Below are 19,216 nucleotides of genomic sequence, written 5' to 3'. Positions count from 1 at the left end.
TTGATTTTCAACCAATCAACACCGCGCATTTGGGACTTGCGATTGATTTTTTTGGCTTGCGTTTAAACGCAACTCTTTCTGCAACGGGCCCCTGAACATTTAATAAATTAATAAATTAACTGATAGATCACTCATGGTAGATGTACAGAACTTCAGACTGTGTGGCAGTTGCCTTGTGATTGTTACCCCTTCACCTCCACTCCCTCCATTAATTAAGGCTCTATCACATTGTTCAGTGCAAGCCTTGCAAATGAATTGTGGGTGATTGCCTGCAACTCACCTGCAACGAATGGGAAAATATGATAAAGGGCACCAAACATAATGCCAGTGAGAGGGGCATTAGTGCCAAGTAATACGACTACTATATATAGGCAATGACCCAACTAAGTGGCCTCAATGAATTTAACCCTGGGCCTCGTCGCATAAACATTACCATTACGGTAACTCAGCCATGCAATGCTTACTAGCACGGAATCCTTGATTTTGGCTGTTGATCATCGTTACCCTGGTAGTTACACGAAGCATTGGGTGGTAAAGTTACCATAATAGTAATTTTCATGCAACAGGCCCCAGATCACATTATATTCCTCGCTTCTTTCAGTATATTGCTGCAGCTCCAAATCAGGTTGAGGTTCTGAGAGGGATGTTTGTGCCATCGTGCGGGGACTGTGGAGAGGAGGAGATCCTCCAAGCTGTCGGGATCATCGGGGCCATCATCATGCCTCATAATATATACCTGCATTCAGCTCTAGTCAAGGTATGCCTCGGGGCTGGAATAATAAATAATATTCATAATTACATTTTGTATCTATAAGTGCTTTATACTTGTATGTTTCTAGGTGCTTTACATTATAATTGGAGCGTTGTGGCCCAGTGGATTAGTCTTCGGACTTTGAAACAGAGGGTCGTGGGTTCGAATCCCAGCCATGGCGTAATTTCTTTCAGCAATAAACTGATCCACAATGTGCTGCACTCAACCCAGGTGAGGTAAATGGGTTCCGGTAGGAAGTAATTCCTTGAGAAGCTGTGTGCGCTATGAACGCCTAGCTAAGCCGGGTAATATAGGAGCGCCTTGAGCACCTAACAAGGTGGATATGTGCGCAATATAAATATCCTATGTTATTAATTATTATTACAGGTACCCCAATAGTTGATTCCTGGCATGAATACACGCAATTTATTCACTTTCTCCACTCCTTTGGGACCATTCCAATGAGATTTCCAAGACGCAATTGCTAGGGATACTACATACATGTACTAGGCGTGAGCATCCTACCGGTTACCCATTTAACACCTGGGTGGAGAGTGGCAAAGTGTGGATTGACGCTTTGCCAGAGGACGCAAGGCTGTGATGGGCTTTTAATACATGACCCTCTGATTACTAGGCCTAGGCGAGAGTCAGAACCACTACACCACAATACTTCCAAGAGAAGGGGACAATCCCACGAAATAATAACCATTTTGATTACCCAAATCCCAGTTTTCCTCTCTTTTAATTCATTTCACAAATTGGTCTACCCATGAATATTTGAGGCCATTAAAACTTTTCATACTGTATGGACAAGAAAACAGACAAAAATCATTTTAGGAAGGTCCTACATGTACATGTAGGGGATCAAGCATAGACGCTGTAAAATTCAAATTTATTTTGTTTAAGTTATCCAGTATTTATCTTCCTAAGTTTTGCTTTTGTTACTCCTTGAAAATAAAGTTTCAGCCTTCACATTCATATTCAATTCATTACACCTTTCAACTCTCAACTTCTTTATTCGTTGCTTAGTCACGAGATGTGGACAGAACTAAGAAAGAGGCTGTAAAAGAGGCTAACAAATACTATTTCATCGAGGCTAGTATCGCTCTCCTGGTTTCCTTCATCATCAACCTTTTCGTTGTCTCCGTCTTCGCAGAAGGACTTCATGATAAAACAAATGCACAAGTGGTAAGCGTCCATTTGGCTGATTCCTGAAGTAGTTCTTCATGGGGTAGTGAATTTGCAAGCGCTGTATGTTTTCCTCATTGACTGTGTGTTATAGTCTTAAACTAACATTTTTAGATAACTTTGTACAGATACTGAGTTTAGAGGATAAATTAGCCTGTGATGTTATTTGTGTAGAAAAGCTATAAAACGGTTTTTGAGATAGTGTAGTAGGTTTCACGGTACAATATGTATCTTTCTTGGGCAAGTCAGAGATGCCAACCAGTACGATTTTATCGTATTTAGTACGATAAAACAAGTAAAATACGACAGTACGATTTTGGCCATCAAAAATACGATTTCCCGACTTGCTGTCATTGTCCTGTTTTTGTCCCGTGTTTGCTGTGTATATGTATAAGCACAGTTTCAAATTGCCAAGTGCGTCTTTTTTTTTCAGTACCATAAAAAGTGAGCTACGTCCGTCTTTTTTTTCCTGTGATACATGTACGCGCATGCTTCCAGTAGCGGCAACAGTTTTCCCGTACTTCACCATGTGCAATTTCTAATGCACACATTTCCAGTCGGGATATCACAATTCTGTGATATAGTAATTTGAATTGCACAGGAGATACATCCCCGTTCACAGCACATAGACCTGCGAGTCTTTTATCCTCACAGTCGCCGTCTTTGCTTGTCAAAACGGAGCCTTATTAATCCAAAATCAATAGTTGTGAATTATAGCTTTTTATTTTCTTTCTTGGTGAGGGGTAAATATCAGACAATAAATCATCAAACAAGGCTCCATCTAAAAAAAAATTGGAGGACGCCGTGGCGTGCACTTGAGTGTGGTACTTGTATGCTGTTGGCTAGCCAGTTTGAGCTCATATTCTCTGCCAGAGCTCTGGGTGACAATTCTATCAGTAATGGCCTAAGTGATGGTGATTTTCTGTTTCAGATAGAGTTTAGATTTCATGTTAATTTTTGAGAACTGCGAAAAAACTTCATGATTTCTTCATTGTGATGAATATTTAAGTTATTAATGAATACATTTTCACAGAATTTAGACTCTCCCAGAATGAAAGGCGTTTTCTGTGGAGATCTGCATTTTCAAATAACTTGTGAAAATCTTAAGGTACATGAACCTACAATACATGTAGATTTAAAAATTTACATGTAGCCTGTGGCTATGTGCTGGAATTTGAATAGACTGAGTTAGATATTGATTTAATTTCTTCATTTCTTTAACATAATTTATATGCAATCCAAGTGCACCTCACAGTCACAATCATACACAAACACTCACCCACAACCGTGATTCTAACCATGAAAAAAAAAACTTAAATTGTTTTTTCTAAATTTATTATTTGATCTGAATTCTCTCTTTTTTATATGTTTATTTTATTCATTTATTTAGATTTATTTTTTTTGGGGGGGGTTCATTGTTTGTGGTTCATTAAAGATGAAAAGTTAATAAGTCCATGTAAAGGAGATAATGGAGTGAGGGTGTCAAAACACACTTAAACATTTAAATCTGATTTCTCAGTTGTTTGAATAAGCCTATTACTTAGCATGCTATTTCTGTACTAATTAAAAAATTGCAGGAGCTGCGCTTAAACAAATTTGGAGTGTGGTTCACAGTTATATTCTTTTTTTTTTAATTGCCCCTGGTTCCAGAAAATTGCCCCCGGTTCCTGTAAAAAGCCCACGAGCCGGGGGCAATTTTTTTTAATTCAAGGCTTGCACTGGTCATGTTGAGTTTTCGTGAAAATCTGATTTTTCACTAAAGAATGTGATTTTTTAGGATATTCAGTCTGATTTTTTGTGTCAAGAGGTTGGCATCTGTGGCAAGTGTTGGTCCTGAAAAGGACCACCCAAGGTCTATGTTTCAACAAGTGTGTTCTTGTCGACTTCGGGAGAATGAGCAAAGTTTGTAAAAGCAGGCCTTATTTACTCTTGCCCAAGAAAGATACATGTTGTACCGTGAAACCTACTACACTATTCTTCTTCGCCATGGAAACCTTCAGAAGTTTTGAGATAGGTATCTGTTTTACTGCTTGGTAATATGCATGTGATTATTGCAATGTAAATTTATTGTGTTATATTTCAAGTTGACCTATACAATAAGATTTACACTTGCATTGTGGGTAATGAACTTGGCCTGATGTGAGAAGTGAGATGGGGCTATCAAGGCTGCTGGTTTGTATGTCCTTTAAGTTGTGCATTCCCCCGCAAACTAGTGGAATTTTGGCTCATTAACATTTAATTGCATCAGTTAAATTTGAATAGCGCAGATGTTAGAGGGGTAACTGAACTCCAGACAATGAACCATTTGTTCATTATTTAAATGTCAGAGGTCAGTTTGGCCTTTGTATGGTATGACAGGCATTACCGCAATGGTCAGATCATGCTAAGAGGACGTGCACTACATGTATAAACCAATAAGATTGCGTGTTACAAACCATGTGTGTGTCGGCTTTAAGCATGAACTCTTTGTGAAAACACCCCATGGACTCTTTCTTTAAATTGATTTTTTCCCTACATTACCTCCTCTTAAATTAACATGATGGTATTACAAAAATCTAGGTCAGAAATTCAAGGTCAAAGTTCATTTGAAGTCGGTCAGAATTCCACTGTTGCAAGTTTATGAGTCAGGTGACATATTCTTTATTTGTAGCTTAAATGGAAAGATGGAAATTGGTGTCCCTTGTCATGCTAGAGATATACAGTATGCATTGTATTGCTTTGTATTGTCTTGTTTGATTGTGACTTATGGATGAATGAAAGTAGTAGCAGTAAACACTGATTTCATGAGAAAGTGTGTGAAACCAAGCTTAATCATCGAGGATCTAGATCTGGTACAGTTACGGTAAACTGAACTTTGTGAAATCTTGAAATCTACGCTGAAAAATGTTCACAATGAAGATCACCAACACAGATAAGCGCACATGGGACAGTGTATTATTATTATTGCTTTGAATGTCAGCCCAACACTTGACCCGAATCCTGTGCTTATTTGCTAATTTCTCAGCAATTACACTATTTCTTCCAGAACCCTTTGGCTCATATTTTTTATGTATACAAACAGACACCTTGGTGGTCATTTCATTGGAATCTGTATGGACTTATTTTGATATCGTTACAACTGGAATTTTTCTTTAAATTGCTTTTTCTCATCCCCTTTAACACAGCACAACAAGTGTGTGGAGCACAATCTTAATATGTATATAGATGTATTCCCGGATAACAACTCGCTGGTTGAGAGTGTCGATTTATACAGAGGGGTAAGTATCCTCGAAATGTAAGTGTTTACCCTTACATTTGTTTACCCAAATCATTTGGGGTGGCCGTGACCCATACCCTGAATGATTTGCATGTATCGACCACATTCACAAACTCCCATGATTCGAGCCCCTGCATAGGGTTCTCAATCTAAAGCAGGGTAGTACGTGTAGCAGTTGTGCCTTGTATCCTCTAAAATGAACTATAAATAAATCAAGCTATTTGTATTTTCATCATTATAACAAGTAAATATTTAGAAATCAAGATGTAATATATCTTACCTCAAGAGGTAGAAATTGAATTTTATGAATAGTCATGGACTGGCCACTTTTCAACCTTTATCTGTTGATATAGACCGGGCTCTTGTTCTTCCAGTTAGGGGCCAAACTTTAGTAGCAACTAATGTAATAAAAACTGAAATCATATTTGTTCAATATTGCCTCATTAATTCCTCTGAACTTATACAATGCCAGTATTGTTGAGTCACTACAATATTGTAACTATTCACTTTGTAATTGTGTTTATTTCCATGGAGTGATATTCTTACTTCGTTATTTTTTTACCAGGGTGTGTTTTTAGGTTGTCAGTACGGTGCTGCTGCCCTCTACATTTGGGCTGTTGGGATCCTGGCATCAGGTCAAAGTTCAACGATGACAGGTACTTACGCAGGCCAGTTTGCAATGGAGGTAGGTCAAACAGGTTAAGGAAAGGGAAGTCATCGCAATTTTATCGCTCAACTTTTGGGGGGATTTAAGACGATTCTGTAAGATAAATAGAAACCTTGTAAAAGAACCATAAGATAAAGTGCAACAATAATGATGAAAGATAATTATCAGTTGGGCTGGCTGTAGAGGTTTAGGGTTAGCTGGTTTGGGGCTCCTATCTTTATATATCTGAACCCTACCAAATTTCAATTTCCAAGTGGGTGTTTCATAAGCTGGTTGAGCAACTTTATGAATCATTACGAAATTTGTGTTTAAAAATCTCATCTGACACCCCAATTTCAAATTCCAAGCTACTTTCACTCGCCCCCCCCCATCCCCGATATCAACAAGGAATGGTTATCCTTAAGTAAACAACCACGCACTCTCCCAGATAATCCACCTTCCCCCAAGGAGAAGTGACCTTCATAAGGCCTGGCAGAGAGAGAGAGAGAGCAAGAGAGAGAGAGGGTGATTTTTTTAAACTTATTGTTATTTCGGCAATTGTGGGTCATTTTGCATCGTTCAAAATTTCATGTCGATCTTCATCTAAATTCTGAATTTTTAGATATGCTAATGTCCTAAAACAAATAGAATACAAATTCATTCTTTCAAGATTAGTTTGTTTATACTATTACGTAACAAGGACAGCTGCAATCCCACTCCATGCTGTTCATCAGCCTGTTGTGGTGGCAGGCATCGGTGTTATCGGCTCTTATCAGCAGCAGCAGTCACTAAATCGACCCCACCCCAGTTTAAACGCGAGAAATGCAACTTTCCCAAAAAACTGAAATTGGGGTGTCAATACCCCACTTGAGATCCCATTGACTAACACGCAAGGCATTATCAGCAGTCAGATGAACCCCACCCCAGTTTAAACGAGAGCTCTCCCAAAATCTGAAATTGGGGTTTCAAATACCCCACCTGAGCTCCCATTGACACAACACGCAAGGCAATGGAGTTCCTGTGTTTATAAGCTGGTGGGGTATTTTTTAAACACGGGATTCGCGTAATGTGTCAAGCGATCAGTCAATAGGAACTATGAAAATATGAAAAAAATCCATACTTTATTGTTCGAAATAGACATGAAATTAAATACTCCGAAAATTTGCTTTGCTTAATGGATCGTGGGCCCGGCAGCCACTGTGCAGCGCCAGAATGACGAAGCTGTATCCATTTTAATCGTTGAACGCCAAACAGGGTAGCAGCAGCTCCCATCTTTTAACGTCTTTTGGTCTGGTGCATATGGTGCATATTATATACCACAAGAAAGATTCACCAGTCTTTCATAAGGTCGCTCGCAACTTATGAACAGCTTTCAGAAGCACCCATCCGAAAGGGTTAAAAATACATCTGAAGCCGACACAACTTCTCCTTCTTCCTTCAGTTTTTAACACGTATAAGTCTGAAACCTAACAAATTTCTTTTTTTTTCTTACAGGGCTTTTTAAATCTGAAATGGTCCCGATGGAGGCGGATCATTTTGACCCGGTCGATCGCCATCTGTCCAACCCTCTTCTTAGCAATCTTCAGTGGTATAGATGACCTCACCGGAATGAATGACCTACTTAATGTTCTCATGAGCTTACAGGTATACATGAATAGGGCACATATACAGCGGTGCCCAAAAGTTAGTGAATCCCTCCAGAAAATGAACATATTCCAAGTGTTCAAGTTCCGCTGTGTTTATAGATAATATTGTGCAGTCAGGTGAAAAAATATTACCTTCTGTAATTAAGTTTGTTTCTCTGGGCTCGTTGAACATGGTAGTGTTGTTGACTGCATTCACACTCATCATGAAGGGAGTGCATTTTGTGGTGGGGTTCACTCACTTTTGAACACAACGCTATGTACTTTATTTTATGTAATTTCTTTTTAATACACATTTATTTCCTGAGTGTATGGTACAACAGTTGACATACAGTGTGAAAGTTAGACGGACATTACCATCTAGAGTAATATTTAAAAGCAAATAGGAATAATAAATAAGAATTGTGCACGTATAAATATAGATGTATGTTTTATTTTTTGATAAAAACTTTGTGGAATCTGGAATTGCTTCCCTTAGTTGCACACTTCTAATATTTTCAGCCATGCTACAGATTTATTTTACTTTGCAAACTGAAAGGAACATACTTTCCAAGAGGTGTAATTAGTATCCTTATACCCCTTTCATAAACCTATCCTCCAATTAGCCGCCTAAGAGTAATGCAGATAATTCAATAGAAACTGTGTTCATAAACTCCGAAAATAATCCGCACTATTTTTATGAGCGCCCGTCCTGAAAAAGGAGGATAATCGTCATGGCAACCGCACACACCCCCTCCGATGCGGTTGCGTTGGAAAAGGATGACCTTGTGACCGCTCCATGGCAATTATTTAAATACTCACAATTACATTGTAAAACTGATAGGTTTCAGAAGAGTGCAATTCCATATTTTATTAATATCCTGAATGAATATCATTCCAAAAACTCTTAATCTGTCCAGTTTTAAGTGATTCCTTTGTTTATATGACCAAGAAATCCTTCACTTTGGAATGGAGTGTGAAATGTACACTGCCCATGCAAATTCTTTAGGGCAGCAGTTTGATTATATTGTGCAATAACAGCTTACTTTGTCAGGGAATACCAGTGTGTATGTATAGTTCACATCTCATTCATACATGTATGTCAATTGACATTATGCCATGACTTTGCAGGGATAGGTGTCGTGTGGGCGGTACCGGAGCGGCGGACGCGACATCGGGACTGGCCCCTATGGTTTCGGAGTGCTGCAGTTTGGGGTGTGTGGTTCAGGACGGCTGTTGCTTGGTTGGACGGGCGCATTAGACTTTTGGTCGCATATCCGATCGGGTTGGGTGGCTGGGAGGAGTGTGTTTCCCTGGGAGTGATGGGTGTGACAAGCTTGTGCCATGCCCATTGCTCCCGGGGGATACATTTCTCTCGGCGCCTTTCTCGTCGTGTGTGCGACTGGTGGTTTTTTTGCGCCTGTCCAGCTCGGAAGTGGCTGTTTGGGACCGAGCATTTCTGGGCTGTAGCGCTTCGGAGGTGTAGGGGTATGTCTCGGAGTCGCGTCCGTTGCTCTGGTGTTGCCCATTTCCAGACCTGTCCTCAATTTTAATTCTGATTTTAATTTGCATTATATATTTATGAGTTATCTTTTATTATTCTAACTTAATTGGTTTGGAGGCTTATGTTTGTATTTTTATGATTTTTGTATATTGATAGTTTACCTTGAAATTTTCATGTTGTTCAAAATGGTCTTTGTATATATCTTATCTTACATGTAACAAGATCTTTACAATGTAAAACAATGTAAATTTAGCCTTTGGGCTACCATGAATTGTTTTTTTAATAAAACCATTTATATATATATTTTATTTATATATATAATTATCCACATTACTTTCGAAATGCGTTCATAAAGTCAAAATTTGGTCCCGATGCTGTTTTTATGCGGATAATTGCAGCATCAAAGTAATGCGGATAACTCTGGTCCTCCTCCGATTTTACGACCAAATTATGCTGCTATTAGCTGCATAATTGGGTTTATGAAAGGGGTATAAGTTTGGTTGTTGCACATATTGTACAAGATAAATATTCTGTGATATGAGTATTCTTGGAACTGTCCTTCCATGTGATTTCGACCTTTGTAAAAATCGTTGGCTTTCTGCAAGTGCAAGAAGGGGTTATATTTTGACATTTTTTTGAATTTCAAATATTGAAAGAGTACATCATAGGCTATCCAATGATGCAAAAATCATTTCAAAATTTTAAGTAAAACTAAAAATATCAGCAAATTTAAAAAGGGCATGATAAAAAGTAATCGGGAAGCCAACACAATCGAATTTCGATTTTAATGGCTCTAACGTCCTTTAGCCCTACATAAATAATACTATTCAACACCTGACCATCTTGAATGCTTAGAGTTTACAGATTTGATCACCTTTCTTTTGCAGCTTCCATTTGCATTAATACCGATCCTGACATTCACCAGCAGCAAGCCTATTATGGATTCATATAAAAATAATCTGTAAGTACGCTGTATGTAATCATCAATAGACCAGGGCCCCGTCTTACAAAGAGTTGCAATTGATCCAATCAATCGCAACTATGGAAAGCCAGCAAAGTCAACATCTAAAATGCATGTTTGTTTAAAAAAAGTTGTAGATATGAATGTATATCCATAAATTCATTGATTTCTTCACAATATGATGTGTTCTCCTTCGTTTACAAAGGACATTTTGCAAATTTCCTGTAAAAAAATTATGACACTAATGGATTTCCATAGAGTTATGATTGATTGGATCGAGCGTAACTCTTTGTAAGATGGGGCCCAGTTCGTAGTTACTTCATGGACAATTTTGGTCAAATGACTTTATTTCTTTCATTATATCAAGATAGAAATGAATCTGTGTTATGTACTATTCCAATGTATGAAAATATTTGGGCGCAACAAAGCTCTGTGATGCTTTGACCAGAAACATTCTAGTATGTGACCTGGTGAAAACACTGTGGCATGCCGGGGCCACCGAATGGGGGGGGGGAGGGGGCTATTAATTCAAGCAAAAAGTGAGGGGCTGACAATGCACAAAATCACAATCAGATGGCAATTTTTATATTTTTTACATGGTTTTGGAAAAAAAGTGGGGGGGGGGGGGCTCAAGCCCACCCAGCCAAGTCATTTCTAATTCTGTTTCCTCTCTCCCTTCCAGCTTATCAATTATAGCATGTGGCTTGTTAGCCATAACGGTGATCGGTATCAACATCTATTTTGTCGCCGTCTTCCTACCCCAACTGCCACATCACTGGGCGATGTACCTCTTAGAAGCCATTGTTTTGGTGATCTACTTTGCTTTTATATTTTACCTGGTGAGTATTAGAAGCCTGTTTAAACTTTGGTTGAGATTCAGTGACATGAATTGTATTTCAATGGTTTTCTAAAGTTTAAATCTGACAGAAAATTAGTTGAATTTATGTCATATTCCTTACTCGTTTCTAGACAAAATCTAAGTTTGATCATTAAGGTTAGAAATTTTGTCACATTCCATGCTTGATTAGTTGATATTAGGAACCCTTTTGCCCCCATTTTAGGCATTTAATTGTATAAAATCATGCCCAGTTTTACAAGATCTTTTTGTATGATATTTTTTTTTCACAGAGCATTTCTTTTTGCATGCATTGATGGGTGCAACTTTTTCATGGGCAATTGAAAATCTCAAGAATTCTATCGCTTCCTTATTCTACATGTATATCGATTACAATAAGATTGTAGATGACATTTTTCAAAGTTTTGCCTGCTTCCTTTTTCCCTTATATGATCACTATGAAAAATTGATGCGATTGTTTTTGTCATATGAAGATGGCTGTCATAATAGTTCAGATATGTAGCCTTTGTTAATATGAATCTGCCAGCTATAGCATTATCTATCTGCTTGTACTTTGTTCTTCTCTCATTCAGGTTGCCTTCTTTGCACAAATGTTCGGATGCAAATTTCCTCCATCAATACAGGTAATTATCAAAGGTTTTTAAGAGCATTATGGCAAGGCCAAAATTTGTTTTAAAATTCTCTCTTCATTCATTCATTGTTGTCTATTTACTTCATGGACCTGGCCAAAAAGCATATCTATAATTATTGCTGGCGGTGCTGTGACGATGCTCAGCAACCCCCCCCCCCCCCCAGTAACAATAGAATAATCCTCTGTGGACAGATCCCTGATTTACTTATTCATTTACAATTTATTTATCTGTTTATATACAAGGCACTGTTGGGACCTATTGCCTGTAAATTTTATTGTATTTTCCAAGGAAGTGAACATGAGGAACAGATGAGAAAATTTTCAGAATACTTTTTATTATAACTTGATATCTTTTCTTGTGTGCAGAGACATTTATATGCTGTTTTTAGCTTTAAGCAAGTAGCTCTGACGTCATGTGTGCTCATTGAATGTTAACCAGGAAAGAGAAAAGCATTTTCAGAATATGGACGTGATTGTAAATCTGTACAAGAATGTTTGTCCTAAAGGCCATCGCACACCTGACGACCCGACTGGTCGCCGACTGGCTTGCGACTGAGTTAGGGTAGATGTGACGTCACAGCTTTTGTCAGCTTTAGAGTCGCAGACCGATCAGAGACAAGTCGCATGGAAAATCGTAAGGATTTGCATGTCGAATCCTTATGACTGGATCGCAAGCTCAATCCAACTTTCAGCCAATCAGATAGCAGAGTTGCACGACATGTATATGATAAACAACATGCATACGCAGAAGTAAGCGCACTTTCTCAGTTGCTATGCCAAAAAGTATAAAGCGCATGCGTGAGTCGCAGGTCGGATTGCAAGATGTGCGGTGTCGAGGCTTATGACTACCTTGCGATTCATCTCCCCACACTCAGTCGCAAGCCAGTTGCAGACCAGTCGGGTCGTAAGGTTTGCGGTGGCCTTAAGACAGTTATTAGAATTCGGCCCCTGGATCTTATGGTTGAAAATTTGAGGCCCATATTCTGAAGTCAGGTTTAATTTAGACCATGGTCTAACTCTGTGTTAAAATTATGGGAAGCCAAAAGTGTCAAAATTGTTATTAAGTTGTATGTTTCTTAAGTGTACTGTGCTCTTTCCTGATTCATCGATGCTGAAGACAATCATGTATTTATACATCCTAGATGATGATGAATGATTTATGAGCCTAATGAGCTGAAGTATGATATCTCTACTGATAGTGATTTATGTAACAATTGGCTATCCATACTTAAACCACACTTTTAAACCCGAGTTAAACCCGACTTCAGAATACGGGCCCGAGTAATCTCCTCTGATCCACTGGAGCTCCATAAAATTTACACGTTTGGCTGATCACTGCGACTTTGTTAATATTGAACTATCCTATACTTGCAGAGATTATTCACTGGCCCCAACACGTCTTTCATTTCGGCTCAGTTGGAGTCCCAAGAATCTTCGGCTTTATTGTCTTCATCAATGTGATAAAGATCATCCGCTTTACCATCATCATCTGCTTCACCCTCCATCAGCTTTTTTGAAAATCACCTCATGCTTTTGCCATTCATTGCTTTTCGCCGACTTGATGGAGTATTGCACCAGCCCCCATCAGTATCCTTGAAAATCACCTTACGGCTCCTTCATCGTTCATAGCTTTTTACAAACTTCATGGTGTATAAGTCTTTTGCGTGACCATATATGGATTGTCGCCAATAAACACCTATCTGAGAGACTCGCCCCATCAGTATTTGTGAAAATCACCTTGTGCCTTCATCACTACCCATTGTTTTCACTGATGGTTCGTTGTAGTATTTTACATGGTTGTACTGCCTGGATGTATTCAGATTGTCATCTTTGACTGGGAATTTTTATCCCAGTCAATGCCTTTGACTGTGCATGTATGCCGCTATCGTCAGTTGACGTCAATTAATGTACATAAAATCCATAGAGCTGCAATTCATCTCACCCTTTATTATGTATATAATGAATTCAATTGCGGTTATTCACATGAATAGCAGTACTACGGTCTCACATTGTTCTCTCTTGCTCTACAGCGGTTCTTCACAGCATCCGCTACGTCCTACAGTTTGGACCGTACAGAGTTTCATGCTGATGATGACGAGGTCGAGCTGTCAGGATCATACGGTCCGAGAGAACTTGCATCTTTTCCCAATGAAGACACAAGGGATGATATCCATAGAGATTAGATGCGGAGGGGAGACCTTGACCATTTGATGCTGCTACTTGCCTCAATACCATGGCAATCAAATGTTGGGCTGACGATCAGAAGGACATTACTCAATTTTTGCCATTTTGAGGATTTGGTACCATAGACAAGTAATTCAGCATCACCCACAGATTCTGGAATCCTTATAGAAGGTTGTAACTCAGTTTGTGCCATTTTGAGAATTTGTAATCAAGTAAACAAACCAAATCATTTTGCTTCAAAGGATTGACTGATTTTTTAGCAATAAATATGTCGTAACTGTCAAACAGTTATTCTAAAAGATTTAGAATATACTCTAAAAATCTAAAATCACTTCATCACATCTCAATAGATATCGTTGGTAGAATATTGTCAAACATGGCTGCTCTCTTAAATAAATTTTGGAGTTACAGCCTTCTGCTTGGCAGTCCTTTAAATCATTTTGAAGTTTAGCACAAGAAATGTTAAGTCCTTTTAACGTACAATCACAGCTAAGAAACACCATTTATCCTGGGGTATGGATAGTACATCATTTGAAATATTACAATGTATCTACACAATACAAGGTTTTCACACTATGTCTTCATCATTTCATATTCTTATCAAAATATCAAGTTTTGCTTTTAACTACATGTTATTGTGTCTTTTTATGCTTTACCAGAAGTAATATTTCTATTGTACTTTGTAAAGATTATAATCTATTTTCATAAATATCTTCGAGTCTTGATTGCTCTCTGTCATGCCGGAAGGCGGGCCTTTGCTGGCAGAGGGCTATTTTATGACTCCATTAGTTGTATTTTAACAGGTGCTAGAAAAAGATTTGGGCCCCGTCATACAAAGAGTTACAATTGATCGGATCAATCGTAACTCTATGGAAATCCATCAGTGTCATAATTTTTTTTCTACAAAAAATTGCATGTGCAATGTCCTTTGTATGCAAAGAGAAGCGCCATGAAATTTTCAGGAAAACAATGAATGCATGAATATACATGTACATCACAGCTAGAAAATATTTTTAACAAACATGCATAATAGACCAGACTAATCAGACCAATCGTAACGCTGAAAGACGGGGCCGTTTTATATAGTATTAGTATAAGTGGTACATGCGCAATTGTTGCATCGTTATTCCTGTATGAAGTGAAAATGTGCTCACCTCTTTTTTAACATGTGCATTCCAGTCATACAAAAATAAGACTTCAAATTTTCTGTTTTCCCATGTTTTGTGACAAGCAGTCATATTGGGGGACATAACAAGAGAAAAGCTCGCCAGACCATAAAAATCGATGGTTTATCACAATTTGATGAACAGATTCTTATTGATCTTTGTAGGTTTGCATGGTGGAGTTTATAACGTGGAGAAGGTTTACAGTTCACCATGTGTAGGGGAGACCGGGGTTAGTTGGGTTAAGTTGAAACATTGAAATTTTCTTTGAAGCCTGTAAAATAAATTTATGCAATACTGCCCTCAATTCGTTGCTATTAATAATATAACAGTGTTGAATTATTAAAGAAAATTTCAATGTTCCAACTAACCCCGTTCTCCCCTATGGTGAACCGTAAACCTTCTCCACAGGTTCTTATTGTTTAGTCCTCCAACATATTGTGTAGGATCACCTCACAGGTAATGTTCTATTCGGTTTCAGTGTAACTACCCTGGGCTTTGCCCACTATCATTACCAGTTTATATTTGTCTTGAAAACAGTTTGACCTATGTGTTATTCATTTGAAATGGGCAAAAAAAAAAAAAATTGGGGCTACTTTTCTCAACTTACTGCCTAAATCTGCAAGATTGGATAAGCTTTAAAGCCTGTGTATAGCTTTGGTAAAGGGTCAATAATGTGATTGATAATCGAATATCATCTAATATGACAGTCTTACTGAAGCGTAGAGACCGTTAGATATTTTTCCAACTGCACTTCTCTAAGAAAATTTCAAATATTCAAATCTTGGATATATAGCGCCCTCTCTCCGCGATGCTTGTTTTAAATTTTAAAAATGGGCATTCAAGCACTTATCTTATAAATTTAGTGATTAGATATCCAAAAGTTACAAAGAACATATCTTGAAAGTTTCAGCCCATTCCATGATTTGGAATAGGATTTAATTGAAAGACAAAAACACACAGATATTTTAATTTGATCGGGTGACCCGATCAAGTTAAATTTCCATGTAAAATCGCAAAATTTATCCTGTAAAACGCATTTTCATTTCATATCCTCCACATCATAACTGTTATAGGGCATATCCATTCATATTAGCTAGCAATGAATTGGAATAGTGATAGGTGCATTTTGGTGGATTTACCAAAACTATACACAAGCTTTAAAGGTCAAGTGCAGCCCAGATTTGAGTCGACTATAATAATAATAACAGGCATTTATATAGCGCCATCTATCTAGAAATAATCCATTCCAAGGTGCATTGTTATTTTTATTATTATTACCCCGGCTTTAACTGTATACAGTGAAGAGAAAAATCAACGAAGATGAATAAGGAAAAGTTCGCAAGAATCAGATTTAATTCATTAACACTCTCTGGCATTTTTAACTTTCACAAAGCACTGATTTGCATACCATTGGTGTTATGGGAATGAGTGAGCCAGTGACATCACTTGCTCATTCTATCATTTGTATGTTATTCTACATTTTTTATTTTGATTTCTTTCATTTTCCTCCGCTAATTAAAAACTTAGTTTGATTCCGTGTGAAATAGGTAAAATGATTATAAATCAGTTTGTCATTTTTTAATAGTGACGAGATTATTATCATATTTATTAAAGTGAAAAAAATTATATTTCTTGTGATTAAATATAAATGAAAGAATATGCGAAAAACGAAAAACATTAGTTTCCTCACTTTGCATACTGAGCAGGATGTGCATATCACCGTTTTGTGAAAATACATTTATGCAAATCTTAAAATGAAATCGCTTTTGTATTTTGTTTTCCTATGTTACATAATTATGATTGTAATTAATTTTCTTTTTTTGATCACTCAATTTTCTGTGGTTATTCTTTGTTGGGGCAAACTTGGCTTGTAAAAACGACTATTTTTTTAGTTTTTTAGTCAAATTGTTTAGCTATTTCATCAGAAAAATCATGCAAAATTTTAGACCTTATTTTTGATTTGATGACATTAGTAGCCAAACCCATCCAAGAACAAGTTGATATGAATTTTCAATATGGGAATTTCAATGAGGTGTTTTCCCGAATAAGACAATTTATTGATCATGTTTTTCGAGAGATGGTAACTATATAATCACAGCAATTTGGCATTGAAGAATGAAGTTTTAGCAAAAATTTTATTAGAATGATACTTGTATGTCATAACAGAAACCTATATGCATGAAGTTTGTCATCTTTTTAGAATTTATTATATCAGCACTTCTCAATCGGTGGGCCGCGAAGCTCTCTCAGGTGGGCCACAAGAAGCTCCAGAGGGAGAAAAAAAAAATAGGGGAAAAACTATAGTATATTTCATTTTGGGTCAAACAAAACTAAAGTTAGGTATCATGCATGTTGCAAAGCATGCACACAATGATGTCTTTTATCCATCTTTAATGTGAACCTCATGTGCATGCATAAAGTGTGTGTAGTTAATTGTCGCCCATTTACCGGACATTTGCAAATGCAGAGTAGTTCTCAAGCTGTTTATTTCGAATGTTCAGAGCTTTGTGTTCAAATTTTCTTGAAACATTTTTTCATCAAAATGGATGTTCTCTTAAACTTTTGGTAGGTGGGCCTTGAAAAAAAAATCTGAGAGTCAAAGTGGTCCTCGAGTAAGAAAAAGGTTGAGAAGTGCTGTATTATATCACACATGTATTTGCCTTATCAAATATTTTCATCAAAATGTGCCTTGTGATTCAGTGATTTTATATTATGTACTCATGAAAATCTACTCAAATGTATTTAATTTTAATTGTATACATGTACATGCAGTAAGATTATTTATACTTGTGTTAAGAAAACTAGTATAGTATAGTATTATAGGAATTATGCTTTGATTTGGTTTATATAGCCACATATGATATCATTACATCGTTTTAAATCTTGTGACCAAAAATTGTTTTTGATGGAGGAATATGTAAATGGAGAGTTTTGATATTTCTATGCATGGATCACAAAGAGAACAAATTTAGTTGCTAGAAAATAGGGGAGTCTGGATGGATGGTTCTTGGATACATACAGGGTGTCTTAATAAAAAAAAAATCTACTTTTTTATTTAGAAAAATAGTCGAGTCAATTGGTGTGTTTCTACAGAGAATCATTAAAAACGTTTTATCTTTTTCAGAATCGAAAAAAACATATTGCTCTTAAACCAACCTATTTCTACAAAGCTACTAATCTGTAACTCACATTCCGTGTTGCAAATAAATGGGTAAACACGGCAATAACCACCTCCCAGAGGTGGTTATCAGAAACCAAATTTTGCGTGATGCGGTTTATCAATAAACCGCATCGCGTCAGTTTCTACGGGGAAGTTCTCCGGAATTCAGGATTCCGCGGGTTGAACGATTCTCCGTCGAAACATGCCGAATGACAATTGTGCTGAAAGAGATTCAAAATGTTGCAATTTGAATTACATGTTGATTAGGTTTCTAGGAACATCATTGAACACCAGTGTTCTAAAAAGTTGCATAGCATAAGCATGTCTACCTGTGAGCATTACAAGTAATGCTCATTACTATAATTGCTCCAATAAATGATTTTTTTTATATTTCATATTATCAATTTTGTAATATCTTTAGGAGGTTAAAAAAAGACACAAAAGATATGAACCACAAAATGTTCAATTTTTTAAGATATTGCCGACTTATGTCCATTGTGACTAATATACTGTACCATGCTTAAGGACCAACTGCAATTTTCGTTCATGTACAGTATTTACAGAACAATGGTGTTCAGTGATGCATGGCCTTAGAAAAGTAATGTTATTATTCCTATATTTATGCCTGAAAATATATAATGTAAGTATATTTGTGGCCAGATTGTTTCTTAATCTATTTTAATAGGCCTACTCTAATGAAATGGTGACTGTTTCAACTATTTCGCATTGTTCATCAATCCCCGCCCCATTCAATGGGATGAATGTTGTACTTTTCTACTGCCAAAGCAGCCTAATTGTAATATGAATATTTGGATTTATTGTGAAGATTAATGGAATAAAGATAATGACATTTTCTAATGAAAAACAATTTCATTTAAGACCACCTTATTGACCTCACTTTTGATATACTCAATATAAAGCATAATTTTCTTCCGTTTCAATAAACACTTAACTGTATGGTTGGGATCACACCGAAGGTTTTTGTCTCACCTGCGAAGCAAAGTGAGACTATAGGCGCCGCTTTTCCGACGGCGACGGCGGCGTCAACATCAAATCTTAACCTGAGGTTAAGTTTTTGAAATGACATCATAACTTAGAAAGTATATGGACCTAGTTAATAAAACTTGGCCATAAGGTTAATCAAGTATTACTGAACATCCTATTCGAGTTTCATGTCACATGACCAAGGTCAAAGGTCATTTAGGGTCAATGAACTTAGACCATGTTGGAGGAATCAACATCGAAATCTTAACCTGAGGTTAAGTTTTTGAAATGTCATCATAACTTAGAA

At 37.2% G+C, this 19,216-nt stretch overlaps 1 protein-coding gene across 6 annotated transcripts in view; it reads left to right on the top strand.

The window, feature by feature from the left end:
* LOC121426244 (natural resistance-associated macrophage protein 2-like) overlaps positions 1 to 14,308 on the top strand; it is a 44,422-nt gene extending 30,114 nt beyond the window's left edge. For 5 of the 6 annotated variants that reach the window (XM_041622467.1, XM_041622468.1, XM_041622464.1 and 2 more), the window contains 9 exons: positions 602 to 757; positions 1,781 to 1,939; positions 5,104 to 5,196; positions 5,761 to 5,880; positions 7,336 to 7,485; positions 9,855 to 9,928; positions 10,611 to 10,767; positions 11,357 to 11,407; positions 13,446 to 14,308. In XM_041622467.1, the coding sequence (XP_041478401.1) occupies positions 602 to 757; positions 1,781 to 1,939; positions 5,104 to 5,196; positions 5,761 to 5,880; positions 7,336 to 7,485; positions 9,855 to 9,928; positions 10,611 to 10,767; positions 11,357 to 11,407; positions 13,446 to 13,598 (1,113 nt within the window). In that variant the 3' untranslated portion in view covers positions 13,599 to 14,308. The other variant, XM_041622469.1, reaches the window with a different exon arrangement.
* Positions 14,309 to 19,216: the final 4,908 nt, after the last annotated feature.

Source organism: Lytechinus variegatus, chromosome 13, assembly GCF_018143015.1.
Source record: "Lytechinus variegatus isolate NC3 chromosome 13, Lvar_3.0, whole genome shotgun sequence".
NCBI lineage: Eukaryota > Metazoa > Echinodermata > Echinoidea > Temnopleuroida > Toxopneustidae > Lytechinus > Lytechinus variegatus.
The sequence above is the reverse complement of the archived record's forward strand: the minus strand, read 5'-3'. Positions and strand labels throughout refer to the sequence as shown.